General features: G+C 30.4%; 1 protein-coding gene and 1 long non-coding RNA gene across 7 annotated transcripts; one reads left to right on the plus strand and one right to left on the minus strand.

Moving 5' to 3' along the window:
• Positions 1–1,117: 1,117 nt before the first annotated feature.
• LOC105254644 lies at positions 1,118–13,792 on the plus strand. Of its 5 annotated transcripts, none has more exons than XM_025409879.1 (8): positions 1,118–1,489; positions 1,659–1,846; positions 11,323–11,453; positions 11,553–11,774; positions 11,868–12,050; positions 12,447–12,575; positions 12,640–12,835; positions 12,933–13,792. In XM_025409879.1, the coding sequence occupies exons 1-8, from the start codon at positions 1,377–1,379 to the stop codon at positions 12,983–12,985; spliced, it is 1,215 nt and encodes a 404-aa protein (XP_025265664.1). In that variant the 5' UTR covers positions 1,118–1,376; the 3' UTR covers positions 12,986–13,792. The 5 variants fall into 5 exon arrangements, with proteins under 5 accessions (XP_025265664.1, XP_011261753.1, XP_011261752.1 ...); XM_011263451.3 differs by having other exon boundaries at positions 1,119–1,489; positions 11,323–11,459; XM_011263450.2 differs by lacking the exons at positions 1,118–1,489; positions 1,659–1,846 and adding exons at positions 10,057–10,389; positions 10,775–11,009 and having other exon boundaries at positions 11,323–11,459; positions 12,640–12,852.
• Positions 9,908–16,702, minus strand: LOC109610255. Of its 2 annotated transcripts, none has more exons than XR_003122960.1 (3): positions 16,588–16,702; positions 10,201–10,454; positions 9,908–10,058 (listed from the first exon to the last, which is right to left on the minus strand). It is a non-coding gene; the product is annotated as an uncharacterized LOC109610255 (long non-coding RNA). The 2 variants fall into 2 exon arrangements; XR_002192703.2 differs by lacking the exon at positions 16,588–16,702 and adding an exon at positions 15,939–16,064.
• Between the last annotated feature and the right edge of the window lie 58 nt (positions 16,703–16,760).

Below are 16,760 nucleotides of genomic sequence, written 5' to 3' on the forward strand. Positions count from 1 at the left end.
AAAATCATATCACGTCGAAGAAATCTTTCTATCACAGTATCTCTCACTTGATGAAAAATTAATCGGTATTTTGAAAATTTCAAAAAATTATTCGGTGATGTATCATTTTAAAAATTTGCATTGTCTGTCAATTTTTAATACATGTGTATTCTTTTAAAGCAAGCTAAAAATCTTTTTGGACGTGCTTATCTTTTTCTTTCTTCCTCCGCTTCTCTTTCTCATTTTTATATCATAAACTTTCATAAAATTAAATACAATTTCGGGAGTAACTGTCATTAATAATTGTTTAGATATACATTAAATTATTTAAGCGACTTTTATTTTCAACTTTCTCGTATAGCATGACATATATTTTAATAGATAAAATTTCTGGAATGCATGTTTTTTTTAAAAAATTTTTTTATCACAGCGACTCACAAAAAATTGATCGGAAAGTTTCAAAAAATTTCGGAAAATTCAAAAAATTATTCGAAAATGTATTATTTTTTTTAGAAATATACATCTCTGAACATTTCTAAAATAAGCTATAAAAATCCCTTATCTTTTTTTTTCTGCTTCTTCTATTTTATTATAAAATATTGCATTTTAAAATTTTTATATTATTTTATAATTTCAAAATTGAACATTTCTATGAATAATAACTGTGTGTATATGAATATAAAATTGTTTAGATATATATATCCAATTATTCAACCAATTGTTATTTTCTATTTTCTAATTTTTCTATTTTCCATATTTTTTTATTACATCAAGAAATTTCATAATAACAGATTTTTTTTTTTCAACGCAGAGAAACGCTTAGAAACTTACCTGCTACAAATAATATTATTGTATTTTGTACTGAAAAAAAAACTTAGTTTGTGATTTTTTTTTTAAGAAGATTTTTTGACAGATGATACTCCAAAAAATTATAATAATATAATAATATATAATAATATTTTTTACAAAATACAATAATATTATTTGCTATCATTAGAGCAAGCAAGAATTCCAGGGATAAGTTTAACACTTGACGCTTTCTCAAATTAACAACAGATGTCACTTGACGTAAGATGCTTAGGCGGGAGGAGAGGGAGGAAAAGGGAGGGAAATCTGGAACAAACAGTATGGAAAATGCATTTGAAAGGAGTGGATTATAGTCTTTAGAGGTTATGTTGTGACAATCAATTCCATTTCACTTTATTTCGTCCTAATTCGCAAATCACACGGAATTCAATGCAATCGCTCTGAGGAGACCTAATGGGAAGAAGATACAATAAATACAATAATTCATTCGTCGCGTAGTACGTAAGTCGTAGAGGTTATGACGTCACATCGGCCACGGTCGTTCCACGATTTTGACAGTTCATGACACGTGGTACGCGTTCACGACGAGCATGGAGGAGCCAAATCTCAAGGAGACCATCAATTTGCTCGATATGTTGTCAGAAAGCGATTCTGACAGCACCGACCTGATCCTCGCGCCCCAGAAAAAGAAGAAGGTCAAGCGGTAAGCCGGTTTGTTTATTAAATAGAACTCGGAGAATCGATGTGTCTAATCCTATTTTCTATCTTTTCTATCTTTTCTATATGTAAATAAAAGATTAGACAATTAAAATCTCGTGGTCTCGCTCTCTTTACTCTTGATAAAAGTGCGGTATTTTCAAATTATTTTACAGGCGAAATAGATCAAGGACCTTGTCCAGGACCAGACGTAATAGTTCTTATGGCTGCCAAAAGTCGGATGTGCGTGTTATATCCCTATGGCTGGCGGCGATACTTATCGTATTCTGGTTAATCGCATTATCTTGGCTGGCAACTATATTATATGGCGAGATTAAGAAAATGGATACATCTATCAAGTCAGGTAAATGCTACTTTAATCACATAACAAACATGCTTGTTGTCTTTGGCTGGTAAGTGGACTGTTGATTAGCGATGGGATTAAGTATCTTATCAAATAGGTTCAATGAATTTGTTAACATGGTTTCGAATTCTTTATGATTACTTTAGAAAAAATAGTATTTTCAAATAAATCTTGGATGAAATAAATTCAAACCCTTTCTGAACATCTCAAGAAACAAGATTTATTTATTTCCAAGTGGCCTCGAATCTAAAGTGTATGTTCAAATCTTTTGCCAGTACCTAGAAATTTTATGTTGTTTTGAATTAAAATGTATAGAGCAAAAATTATTTTAATATATTATTTTTATTAATTACTAACTTTTACAAACAATAAAAAGGAACACAAATTAATCTAATATTATATTTTTTAATTATTAATTTTATTAATCTAATATTTATATTTAGAACTAATATTTAATTTAGATATAAATATTTAGAATATTTGATTTAGAACTAATATTTGATTTAGAGATAAATATTTGATTGAATTTTTTGATTGGGTTTTTAATATATTTCGTTTATATATAATTTATAAAATTTCTTGCTTTTGAAAATATGTGTATGTTTATTTGGTTGTAAATATGCGTGCGCATGCGCGGATGTGTGAATGTGAGCATGAGTGTAAACATGCATGTATAGCAAATATTACAAATAGATTTTTTTTATTTGAATTTAATTATTACTTGTAAAAGATTCAATTTTTTACATAAAATGAAAGATACTTAGAAATACATCTCAAATCTTGCAAGTAATTATTATTATTCTAAAATTCTTATTCTAAAATTTGAATATAATTATTTTAGATTCGATTCTGTAAGTAATATTATATGAAATATTATTTCTTATGAGTATTAATCGAATCTTGGAAAATAAAACTTGATTATATTGGATTCGACTTGAATTTTTAAGTACGTTATTGAACTTGATCCCATTCTTGCTGTCGCTCGAGATTTAAATATGAAAGGTTCTAATTAAAACTATTTACATTTAATATCCATTGTCCCAGTTCTCTTTCATTTCCCTCATCTCTTCCATTTCCATATTTCCCTTTCATTTTCCTTTCCTCTTCCATTTTTATATTTCCCTTTTTGAAATCTTCAATCATTCATCTATATATTGTTAATCATCTATGTATTGAGAGAAACTGACATTTATTATTAAGCAGATAATTTTTTTTTACATTGCATTTGAAATGTGCTTATCTGTAATTATTAAAGCGTCTTCTTCTCTTTCAATTTTTAAGTGTAATAATTATTTCTTGTGCATCTCCTCTATCATTTTATTAAATCATACATCATGTATCTGTGACATGTTGTATAGTTAAACATTTCATTTAAATATAATCGCGTCGCGGATGTTTTAAAAAGAATTATGACAGGTGGAAATTCCAATAAGATAATATATATTATAAAGACAAAAAAATCATATATAAAATATATAAGAAGAAGAGACTCTCTTTCTTTTTTTTTCTCTCTCTCAATATTGATATTAGAGAATCACATCATATAATTAATATAATATAATTGTATTTATAGATCAGATATAAGATAAACAAGATATAAAAGTAAATATATAACTATTATATAATTATATAATAGTACTATTATAGTACTATTATATTATAATATATAATATAGTATAATATATATTATAGTATAATATATAATAGTACTATAATAGTACTATTATATATTATATAATAGTTATATAATAGTTATATATTTATTTATATCTGATCTATAAATATCTGATCTATAAATTCAATTTTGAGAAAAAAATAAATAACTTATTAAACAGATAAAAATTTGACATCGTCATTAGAAATGCTTATCTTTCTACAATTATTAAATTACCCTCTTCTCTTTCGATTTTTATAAGTGTACATAATTATTTCTTGCTTTCATCCTCTATCATTTTATTAAATCACGCGTCTTTCTCTTGTACAAAAATTCATGTAATCGCTATTAATCTACCCCATATTTTTTCTTAATCGCATCAAAAGGAGTCGTATCAGAGCCTGATGACAAATAATGATAACGACAATAAATAACTTTGATTCGCCGGCTTAAAAAAAAACTCGCGCGGCGTTTAAAATTCCCTATGCATCCTATACATTCTTATCAGAGAGAAACCCCCCAGCGGGTCTCTCTCAGTCGCCCACCAACCCTCGGCCAGTCGATATCAGGCGACTGGCGAAGTGCCACGGTTTCGCGGAGCTCGTCGCCGGTTCTTGTCACGCGTCGCGTGTGTCGGAAATCCTGCTGCTCGCTCAGATGCTGGATCTCGACACATCCTAATTCGGCATTTCGGGTGATCCTCTCGCCTCTCGTCGGGATCTTCGTCCTCGGGATAAACGAAATACGCCACCATCCGCCCGTTTCCGTCCCTCGCGCGGTAATCGATTAGAGAATCGCTTCTATAATTCATCCCCCTCGTAGGTCAAGTTCCACGTACACGAGAACTCTCCTCTCCGTTTCTTTTATTTTTTTTTCCTCTCGTTCGGAAGCTAATAAGAGGTGATGGGCGCGACAAATAAATGGATCTCCTAAATAAATTTATTTCTTAAATAAATTTATTTCTGCTCCATTTCGAGCTACCCGTGAATTATACCAAGTTACAAAAATTTTTATGTGCAACAAATTTAAAAAAATGGAGCAAGTGACTTAATAAATTAAAAGTGAGAACCAAAAACAGGAAAATACACACATAAAGTCAATATAAAAAAGTTATTAAAGTGCAAAGTGCCAGGCAAGGATAGCTTGGAGTGAATTGAGAGGAAGGAAATATATTATATAATAAAATAAAATATTTTATAAGAGAGAGACGAGAGGAATATTAAATATTAAATATTCTAAACAAATATATATCTAAAATATATATAATAAAATTAAAATAAAATCACTTAGTAGTAAAATAAAAATAAAATCACTTAGATATCGGGGGAGCGGAAAATAAATCCTGAAAGCGAGAGAAGAGATTACACGTTGATTAAACATGCAGTAGCAAGGAGCAAATAAAAGTACCTCCCTGACATTAACATACATAGTTTTTCATTCGCAGTCTGCATAAACGCGACCTTCTCCGGGTCTGACTTTTATTATTATTCGCTCGATGCCAATAGAGTCACGCGCTCAATGTCAACACGATAGTATATCAGCATCGAATATACGCGCGACGAGAAATATACAATAGAAAAATTCACGCTATTCTCTCCTTGATCCTTGTACAATCTCTTCTGGACGCGGACAGAAGTATTTTTCTATTAACATGGACAGTGAAAACGCGAGACACGCGTGTATCATTGAAGTATATCATGTGCGAGGACGCGACTGTAGCTCTCACTATTGACGCAAGTGCAATAAATATTTGAGCACACGCACATATATAGAAACACTGGCTACTTCTCGAGTTGACACATCGTCGATACGTTTCACTTCGCTGCCTTTTTCTTCCGCTCGAAATTTCAAGAGCGCATATATTGCTCCGATATTCGGAGTATTTCTCAGATACATGATTTAATAGTCGATAATGGATTGTTTGACGAATTTGGAATCGAGCTTTTCTCGTAGAAAAAAAATTAGGAAAAAATTAATTTATATTCTTTTTATTGCTTCTTGATTTATATTCATTTATATTGAATATTATTTCTTTTAAGTTTAAAGTTAGACTTTCAATTTTATTTGCAATTTTTTGTATAATTTTATACTACTTCGTGTTGTAATTTTTTTACTGTATTTGCAGGAATTATATTTTTTACATTTTTAACGTTATAATTTTTTTGTTGTACAAAAAAAAAAAAGAATATTCTTGTTTTGAAAATATCTTTAAGTTTCAACAAGGAAATCTTGAGATGAAATTTTAATGCGTTGAGTGAAGAAAACTTGCTTTTAAATGAAGAAAAATGTATTCTTATGTATATTGAAGATTATATTTTCTTGATTGAACTATATAAAATAAGTTCATTCAAGCAAGTTTTTTTCAGTTAACGCAATATAATCTCATTTCAAAATTTTCATATTAAAATTAAGGATATTTTCAAAACAAGGATGTTCATTTTTTCTGTGTATTTTTATAAATTATACCTTTTATATAATTATTTTATATAATTATTATATATTATTATATAATTTTATATAATTATTTGGCCTTATATATAACACAAAAATAAATATATAAAAATAATAAAAAATACACATATATCTTTTTTTTAAATCACTAAATGTGTTTTCAACAACAACAAAAAAATAATTTGCAAAAGTACATTTCATGCGAAAATATATTAATTTGCACAGGGAACCCATGAAATCTTTCGTGTGTAATGCGGAACACATTAATTAATCGATAAGATTAACCGGTTATTATATGCAAAAAATTGTGCGTATGTATAGTAATTAGCGCGCAAACGAATGACTAAGCAACGGACTTAATTATCGAGGTATTATTAATGCGAATGTGTTACAATATATATAGACAATATATATATATATATATATATATATATATATATATATATATATATTACAGATACAGATGCGTTTTTCTATTTTGTTTCGCATCCTTCGAGAGTACACGCAATAAGAATTTCAGATACGTGATTCTAGAAAAGATATTATTTGCAGATAAGAGAGACGCAGTCACGCGATTTAATTATAGATTGACATATATATTCATCAGTCATCATCGCGAGTGTACGGGTTATAAACGGAATTAACGACATGAAAGTACAACCGAATGGCTTACTTATCGTTACACGGCAAAATTTCGTCTATTGTTGTCGTCAACTCGTCGTAAAACTGGCATATTTGCATATTTTTGTATTCATGTAAACACTTGGAAGCGTATGTATCGCGCATGTAGCTCTTTCTAAGCTTTACGCTTTGGACCCTGTTTACTCTAAGTATGAAAAATTGATGATTTTTAGGAATTTTTGTTTGAAGAATTAGAAATTGAAGAATTAGAATTATTAGAAATTGATTTCTTTGAAAGCAACGATATTTTAGTATCAATTTTGATATTTTTAAATGCAGGATATTTAGCTATTTTTTTGTTCAATAAAACATATTCAAAAATGCATAGTGTGATATGTTACTTCTCATATAACTGTTTGAAATAAAAAAAAACGCGATCTAGTTTTATTCCGTAAGATATTTTTGGAGTAATTTCGGAAAAAATGAAAAACAACAAAAATAGTGTTATTTCAAATTAGATATTTCAATTTTGCAGAAATTTTTTCATTCTTTGAAGATCATAAAAATATTAAATAATTAATTTTTTAAGTTTTCTAATTAGATTCAGTTCTACAAAAATATTCTACGGAAAAAACTACAAAACTAGACCGAGCATTTCCATTTCAAATAATTACACAACGAGTATATCACATGCATTTTTTAAGATGATGCTTATATTGTACAAAAAAAAAATTAAATATTCAAGATCTAAAAATATTGATGACATATTATTTAAATATCAATGAAATACATATAAAACATCTAAAAAAAAAAACGAATTTACAATATTTAAAAAAAAATCAATATTTTAATATTGCTAGAATAAATTGTGAACCCTTAATATTAATTTGTAATATTAATTTTTAAGGCTTTTCTTTTGTTCCAGTCTTCTCATACAATTGTTCCTTCTTATTTTCATTCCGAACAGTTATGGGTTTTATTTTATCCGCAACAGTTATAGGTTTTATTTTATTTCTAACAGTTATAACAGAATAAATTTCTAACAGTTTACTAACAAATTGACGCTTGTTAATTAAATTTATTTAGTTTGGAAAATTTATTTCGACGACAACCTAACGAAAAAAAAATATATATTGTATATGAAAAATATATTAAAAAATATATAAATCGTTGAAACGTGAACTACTTGAAACGTGTCAACTACACATAAAATTATATTTTTTCTCTTTCACATCGGTATCTTATCAAACTCAGGGCCGCAGTTGTAATTATGTCGCGACATCCTTTTATCCAGACAACCATGTCGAATTAACAGAAACTTTAAATTTCTCGAATTTTGAATCATGCATAAATAGGAGTAGATGATTTTAACCGGCTTGAAGTGAAAGAACATCTTTCTGCGAATGTAAATATTTTTTTCTCTGATATTTTATTGTGATTGGAATATTATTATTAAAGTTTTATTATTTTCAGCTACGACAAAATTTAATAAATCTAATACATTTCGAGATTCATGAATTTTAGAATTGCACAAGGTACTTCTAAAATTAATAATTAAAAAACTCGTGAGTTAAAAATAAATAATTTAATTTCAAAATCGTAAACGTTATCTGATGTTGATCTAACATTTTTGTAGTGACTGTACCACAAAAGTTTTATAATGACTGTACAAAAATTGTAATTCTATAGAGTAAATCTTTTCTCTATTTATTTCACAAATTAATTGTTAATTAGATTTATTAACTTTTGATCCAGTGTAATTGATCCGGTTCTTGTTTAAATGTCACGATAGCGCTATCGTTTCGTAGTTAAATGATTCACTCTCAATCGCAAAATAGAAATAAAACATATAGTTGCGAGTCAAAATAAAATGCAATATGCATTAATAATTCATCAAGATCTTGCTCTTATCTAATTAATTTCTAAAAATAATTTCAATGCTAAAATTCTTTGGAATAATTCTCTTTCTCTAGACAATTCGCGCTATGGATATATAACACTTATTTTATTTTTTATTCAAAACAAAAAATAAAACGAGTACTTTTCACAATAAAGTAAAATATTAAAGTGGGTCAAATTATTAAGCAGAATTAATATGATGATAAATTTCGTTGGAGATAACTACTACGTGAAAACTAAAAATAAAAAACATTTCGCATCCGTTATCGTGTTTATCAAACGAATTTAATTCTATAAGAGTATTGTAAAAAAGAACCTTGAAGAAATTAAACGTCAACGATTGCTCTTATCAGTTGGCTCTACGACTGCCTTTTCGTCGTCATCGAGCAATTTCGACGCTATTATTCGCTTACTTGACATAATAGTCGCTTGCAAGATCCTACCATGTGTGTCACGTGCGTTCAATTTAGACCCAGCTTTCCGATCGCGTGCACGACTCACCTGCTGCTGGCAAAATATCAGCCAGCTGATAAGAACCACCATCTCAGAGAAGGAACATCAGTGCGACACGTGAAATGTTCCGCGAAATAAGCGTCCGTGAAATCTGGAGTAACCCGAAATATCCGTATATTTCCAGCGAGGCAGGATTTCGTAGGATGACGTAAAAGACAGTCACGTGAGGACAATCCATGTTCCAACTGGTGACAAAATAGAAGCGCTCGATTGATGTGACGCTTCTTTTTTTCTCGTACGTTTGATTATCAAAGTAACTGTGTCCTAAAATTATGCTGGTTACCATCCTCATTTGAAACCGGTTCCTCTCGTTTTTCGAAGTTGATGTGAGAACTGATGATGCAGTTCACGATGTAATCGTGAGACGTGCATTGTTTAATCGAATATTGCTCTCTCTCTCTCTCGATGTGCCAGATTATATTTCAATCTCATTATAATCTGGCTTTTCAGGCGTAAACAACTGAGTCAGCAAATTAGTGGCGGTCGTCTATAGCAATATTTGGAGTTGTCAGCGGAATGTAAAGTAGCTTCTTGAAAGTGAATTAAAATTATATTTCTTGGGTCGTTCGGTCTTCAAAATGTTTCTATGCTTATAGCCAGTCCAGTTTTGGTCTCAAGTATTCCGCTCGATCATGTTATTGAGCGTTCTTATCAGAAGTTGCTATCTTGAGAAATTATCTATGCGTTTCTTCATGTGTCTGATGTGTTTTATCTTGATCACTTGCTGTGTTTTCCAACAACACTTGCGCTAACATTTGCGTTTCTCAAGAGCTAGCACAGTTTTCACGATCACTTATCGCAAGCTTCATCCTAAACACGCTCAATCATTACATTTATTATTTATACACAATTATTATTCGCCAACAAATTAAAGTGTAATGAATCTTTGAAGCCGGAATCAACTTTGGTGAATGCATTCGTAGGTATGTGCCTCGTTTAAGATTCAGAAATTGAATAAAGTGCATCAGCTGAACAGCTACGAGTTTCAAGAGTGCTAAGGCTGGAGACGAAGATGTAGATTGCGAGGTTTCAAGGGATCCTCCGATTAATTTCCGTGAACAGCTACGGGAGAAACTGTGCGAGAGACAAATAAAGCGATAATCCAACAGCTGCTCGATATTGACAATCGGGCGGAAATGATCGAGCGCGATCGGGAAACGATTGTCGAAGACCGTCGTGCGGTGTTGATGAAACGCCAGAAGTGAAGTGTACGTACCTGGGGACGTGTCTCGCGTCAAAGATATTCCGAAAGATAGGCGGAGTGGTTTTACTTGAGATGGACTCGGTGGCGGTGACGGTGCCCCTTCGTCAGCCGATGAAGAAGATGAAGAAGCGGAAGGAGCTCGACGCTCTGGCGCCAGCCCACGCAGTTTCTCGTCGAAGCTCGGGGAAACGCAGCTCACAGGTGATTAATCCAGATTCATTCTCGAAGAAGAACGCGTATTTAGCGACGCAGAAGCATCCTGGAATCTGCAAGCGATGACAAATAAAATGAGATTTTTTTTTCTATGGATAGATAATGAAAAATACACCTTGCATACTTGGTATAGATATCGATTCTGAACGTGAGATTATCTTTTCGAGTCCATTTGTGTCAATGTTTGCATTGCAATTGACCAGAATTGAGGAATGAATCAGGGTGATAATAGGATTGAGAATATTTTGTTCTGTCTGAAAACGATTAATATTATTGAATATTATTAAGAAAGATGAGAAACGATGTAAGAAATTAGAAATATCGCGAGGGACAGTATTATTCTCTTTCAATGTGTTTTTCTTATCTTCCTCAGGAATTGTTAACAGACAGCAGCGATGATCGTTCGGAGTACTCCGGGATACTCCGGAATGTCTCTACCAGAGGCGGTCGTAAGTGCAGGGGTAGAAGAGGTCGAGTTTGTCCTGGATTTCTCAAGGCTTGCAATGCCTTTTTGGCATGTGCCTCCGTGTTAGCAACTGCTAGTTTAATATGGCTATTCATCGACGTTCGCCAACAGCTTACCGCTCTGCGAACCGAGTTAGACCAAGGTACTGAGGTCTAACATTTGCAAAGATAGACATGCTAATATGCTCGTACCAAGTGACTAATTTAAGCTGTAACATTGTGGAAGAGGAGAAAGTTTTGTATGTAATCGAAAATGCAAACGTATGAAAAAAAAAAAAAAAAAACGAACACGAGCTCAAACGTCACTCGTGCACAAACATCGATCTTTGCGTCTCTGTATTTGATATAAGAAGAATAATTTCCGTGAAAAATATATATTTTTAATTAGAACCTTTCATGAAGAATATTTACACCATGTTATTATAATGTTATAATAATTCTCTTGTATAATTACAGTGATAGCGGGTAGCGAGGGTGTGCCAGACGCTTTACAGAAATGCCATTCGTTATCGAGAGATCTCCAGAATAACCAGACTATCATCTTCTCCAGGCTATCTGATCTCAAACAGCAGATAAATAATTTTACGGTACAGGTAAAACCCCCCAAGAGTAACATATATCGGTTAATTCGATTGCAATATCGGCCGGGATGACTCATGTCCTTTTTCGGATCAATACTTTTGCAGCTGGCACATATTCAACAGGACTTGCATAAAGTGCAAGAGTATTTTCAAACCGCACCCGAGATGGCCACTTTGCCGAAACGCTTAAATGAACTGTCAGCCAGCGTTGCGACATTTGGTAGTCAAATAAATGATCTGGGAGCTACGGTGAAGACTTTAAAAGAAACAAACGTGAGGATACAGGATGCACAAACCGCTATGCAGCAAAACGTCAGCAGTATTAAGGTGAAAATCGATGGATTTTAGATATAAGATGGATTTTAAATATAAGATAAATTTATAAAACAATTTTAACTAATTTATTAAATATTTATGTAGCAATCCATGTTAGAATTGTCGAATACCACTCAAAAACCTCAAATTTTGAGCATCAACGGAACGCAAGTTAAAATTGACAAACTAAACTTTACAATATCACATTTAATGAATAATTTAACGCACGTTAACAAAACCTTGTCGAGCAAGTTGCAATGGGTTGCCGATGATCAGGACGAAGATCGCGTAAGTATAATAATCTTTGAAAACTTACTTTTTTAGAAGATAAAAAAATATTCGCGTCAGTTATTAAAATTTTTAAAATTTTATATTAATTTTTTCAATTTTTAATTCTGAAGTAAATTTTTAACTTTAGAATTATGTAAGAAATTAAAAACAATTAAAATTAAAATAAAATAAAATAATAATAATTTAAATAATAATAGTTTTTTAAATTAATAATAATAATTTTTAATAATAATAATAATAATTTTTAAAATTATTATTATTATTACAATTTAAATTGAAATTTATAACAGCTTTTTCGATTAAAATGTCGCGTACATATAATGTAAATTTAAGCGTGTATATATGTGCTTATAAAAAATGTATCAATCATATGTATATATTTCATGTATAAAGAGAAAGTTAGTCTCGCTTCAAGAAGCAACAGCGGCTATTAATACAACAGTGATGTCTTTGCAAGGGGAATGCGTTAAAATGTCTGAACAAACTTCCGTTTTAGCATCAATTCAACAATTAACAGAAAAAGTGCGTATTAAATTAAACACTTAGATCTTACAATCGTTATTAATATCAATTATGATTGACGCAGGTGAGCGAGATACGCGCGACGGACGTGGAACTAATCAGCAAATTCAAGCAATTGGAACAGTCGTACAATGGATTGAAAAATTCCACCAGCATAATGTTCTCGACCGTGTCCGAAATGCAGAATCAGCAACAAGTCAGCAAAATTAAGCTACCGGAATCGTTAAATATAACAACAGACACGGATCGCAGCGCGACAGGTGCGGTAAAGCCATATGTAAGGTCTTGAATTGTCAAGTTTTCATCGTAGATTCGTGGCTATCACGATTTTTATCGATCACTGCTGCTATTTTACAGATGTAAACAATATTGCTCAGAAGAAGATTCTAAATGGCAAATCGGAAACGTGATAAAAGCACGCATTCAGTGCGTGAAGTGATTCTTTTCTGAAAAAACTAGCACTTGAGAAGGAACTTTCACGTGCACGAAAGTTATTTTATACACAATCTGACGAAGCTGTGTGTACTTGTAAATATTAATAAATTAAGTGCGTTATATAATTCCATGTATATAGAAAAAAACTATTTATGATATCATACACGCGTCTCTCCAGTAGAACAATAATCTACTGGAGTTTGCAACTTAAGTGTGATTGATGGAGACTGCGAACGTTGGCCGTGGCCTGAGAGAGGCTATTTACGCCGAGCAATAATTACACCAGCGTATAAAAACATTATTGTTAGTAAAATAAACATTCTATTATTACTCGACCTAGGTTCTCAGAGAAGAATTAGATATGTCAATTCTTAAACAACATTAACACGATATATAGCGGAAGAGGTATTTCAAAAATACTATGGAAAGTACAAAGTCGACAGCCGTCTAAAACACATTCTCGGTTGTACAACGTCTAGCAAAAAAAAAGTATTCATATTTAAGTAACGATAAAACTACCAAGAGTTTTTTCTACTCTTCTACGTTTTATAGAATAGTGTGTTACTGTAAATTTTTTCGATTTTTCTGATATAATTCTCTAGGTTGCAGAGAAAATATACAGGTGATTCAGAAAGTTAATACGTATATAGATGCAACAATATTAAGTTAACAAATAGCAATGTAATAAAGTGATGAAGATGTAAACAGTTGTAAATGGGTAGGTTGATTAAACTTGATTTTTCAATCTTTTCAAGATTGACAAAACACATTAGCAAAATCTATTTCCAACTTTTAATTTAGCATACTATATTTAATTGTATTTAATGCACCGCATATACAGTCAAATGTAAATTTGATTAAAGTGTTAATGTTTCAATAGCAAATTATTTTTACCAGTAAAATTTTCCAGTAATTTTCTATTGTAGTAGTTTATAATATCAAATTTATATAAATTATATTTTTATATAATAATAATTTATATAAGTTTTATTATATAATTTATTATAAAATTTAATGATTTTTATTATTTTTATATCTATTGAGAGTAATTTATGAATTATAAACAGAAATCAGCTTTTCGAAAAACTTGCAACATGCTGACTTTTTAATACATCAGAAAATAAATTGTTTTTCAATTCATTATATAAACAGCATATATCGTGAAAATTAATGATTATTATTTGTATGTAATTATTTCATATGCAGTCTTTGTATAGAAAAATCTACATCTTATATTTTATTCATATCTTATATTTACAATCTTACTAATAGCATATCTCTCAATGATTTCGCGAAATATCGTTAAGTAAACATTCAGTTTGTAAAAAAAAATTTTGACTAGGACATTCTCTTTATTGTATATTAATTTGAAAAAATAATTATGTGCGAGTACATGACAAATTGACTACCATAATATCAAAGTCAATAAACAAAACAGCTATATATGTGGCTAAAGTGATGTAATTTCTTGTATCCTTAAAATTGTCAAATCTAATTCTTAATAAGACTGTTCCATGAAATAAATTTATAATTAATCAAACAATAGTTAAAAATTTATAGTAATTTATAGAAATTTATATTTATATTGTATTTTTAAAATTGTGCGAGAGAAAGACGGTTTCTAATTCTAATTTTCAAAATTCCAAGAAAATTACTCCATTATATTATCTCTATAAGCGATATTACCTCAATTTGAGTCGAATAAAAAATTGTAACAATTTTTTTTATTTTCTCAATTGAATATTTTCTATTTTATGGACATATTTATAATTTTCTTTTTCAATTTGTGCATTTTTTTCAAAAAGAAAATAGATTTTTCTCGTAATTTAAAGAAAACTTCGATCTTGACATTCCTTTGAGAGTGATTGATCGAATCTCGCAATTTTATACGATGTGGAACAAATCAAAGCATGTTTTTAAACGTCTTTAGTTACATTCATTTTCTGCATGCTTAATTTCGAGCTAAATTTTTCACCTAATTCGATATAATGTCGTGTTATAAATTCTTTACGTACTTTAGAAAATCAGCATTGTATGTACATCCGATAAATATTCGTAGTCGAATATAATTGACAATAAATAGATAATACGAAATCGTGTTTACACTTTGCTGATATTAAATTAAATATACATACGAATGTTTCTGTGTATGTGACTCTAAAAGAGTCTTATACTATAACATATATCTCACTTACGTGTGTCTTTTTACATTTTTATAAGATAAACAAGCATAGAAAAGAGAATATTATAGTTAAATAAGCATAAAAAAGAAAATATACATAAACATAAAATGTATATATGTGTGTGTGTGTGTATTTTATGTTTATACTTTTTTATGTTTATGCTTTTTTATGCTTATCCATAATATAATCAGCATTTTTATTTTATACAGAAATTTAGAAAAAAATATCACGTCACGAATATTACTGTGAATTATATATATGTTATTTTCTTTTATATATATATATATATATATATATACATATATATCCAAATTTACATATAAATTTTACATATACGTATATACATACATACATATATATATATATATATATATATATATATATAAATTTATATATAATAAATTTATATATACATTAAATTTACATATTATATATATGTAAATTTTCCTCTTTATTTGGAGCAAGGAATAAATCTTTCTTTTTTGTACAAACTAAGAGTATAAATTATATTATATTAATTTATTATATAATAAATTTACATAATTTATATATATATATAAATTAATAAGTATATGTATCACGAATATATATATATATATATATATATATATATATATATTCGTGATACATATACTTATTAATTTTTTTAGAAGTGAAGTAAAAACTGATAATAAAAACAATTATTCCGCATTTATAGAGGAAAACTTTATATATAATGCGTATATATACATATTTACATACTCACTTGATGTTAATCACGCGAAAATCATTCGATCATCCTGTTTGAAACGGAAAAAAAATAAATCTCTTGATTCTACAAATCAAGAATGTACGAGACACGCACACGTTTTACTTTCGATCGCGAGATTGGGAGGATTCTTAGATGGAGCGCGATTTGAAACTACGCACCATTCAAGGCCAATGATGTAAACAAAGCAGCGTGGTTGTTCTCGATCATTGACCCTGCCAACCGCGTGTCTTCGGATGAATCGGATGACGAGCGCAGGAATTTCACGATCGATCGATCTCCAGCTGATCTCGCGTCACGTTCCGCGCAACAATTCGCATCTTGCTCGATCTTCGCTATCGATCGATTAATCGACGATCGATTGCGACATCTCTGCGACATCGGTGAACTGCAGGATCTTCATTATCCGTGTGTCACAAGCGTAACCTCGCGAAATATGCGTGTACCTCATCATTTAGAAGTACTTAACAAGCTCAGAAAATTACGCAACCGCGTGTAAGATGCGAGCGAACCGCTAAAGACCTCATAATCTTTTCGCGCTCCGAATTAAAATTTGTATACCTCCCAATAATCATCGAGCGTTGCAAAAAGTTAGCAGCCTCTCTCCGGAATATCTCAATAAATAATAAAAAAATCAATTAAAAACCTTAAAAATTAGTAGCCTTGGGTCCGGTGAAGTCAACTTCCGGCTTTGTTTGCGCGTTCGCTAGAGTTCCGGCAAATTACGAGACCTCAAAAAGCGAAAAAAAGGACCAGCGAGCAGCGAGAGAAGACGAGAAGAGAGAGAGAGGGAGAAAGAGAGAAGGGAAGAACGCGCGC

Source organism: Camponotus floridanus, unplaced genomic scaffold (genome assembly GCF_003227725.1).
Source record: "Camponotus floridanus strain SB8 unplaced genomic scaffold, Cflo_v7.5 scaffold29, whole genome shotgun sequence".
Lineage (NCBI taxonomy): Eukaryota > Metazoa > Arthropoda > Insecta > Hymenoptera > Formicidae > Camponotus > Camponotus floridanus.

Coding starts and splice junctions, on each gene's coding strand:
- LOC105254644 (XM_011263448.2), top strand. CDS start 10,261: ATGGACTCGGTGGCGGTGACGGTGCCCCTTCGTCAGCCGATGAAGAAG. Junction 10,390..10,774: donor CGGGGAAACGCAGCTCACAG/GTGATTAATCCA, acceptor TATCTTCCTCAG/GAATTGTTAACAGACAGCAG. Junction 11,775..11,867: donor AAAACGTCAGCAGTATTAAG/GTGAAAATCGAT, acceptor ATATTTATGTAG/CAATCCATGTTAGAATTGTC.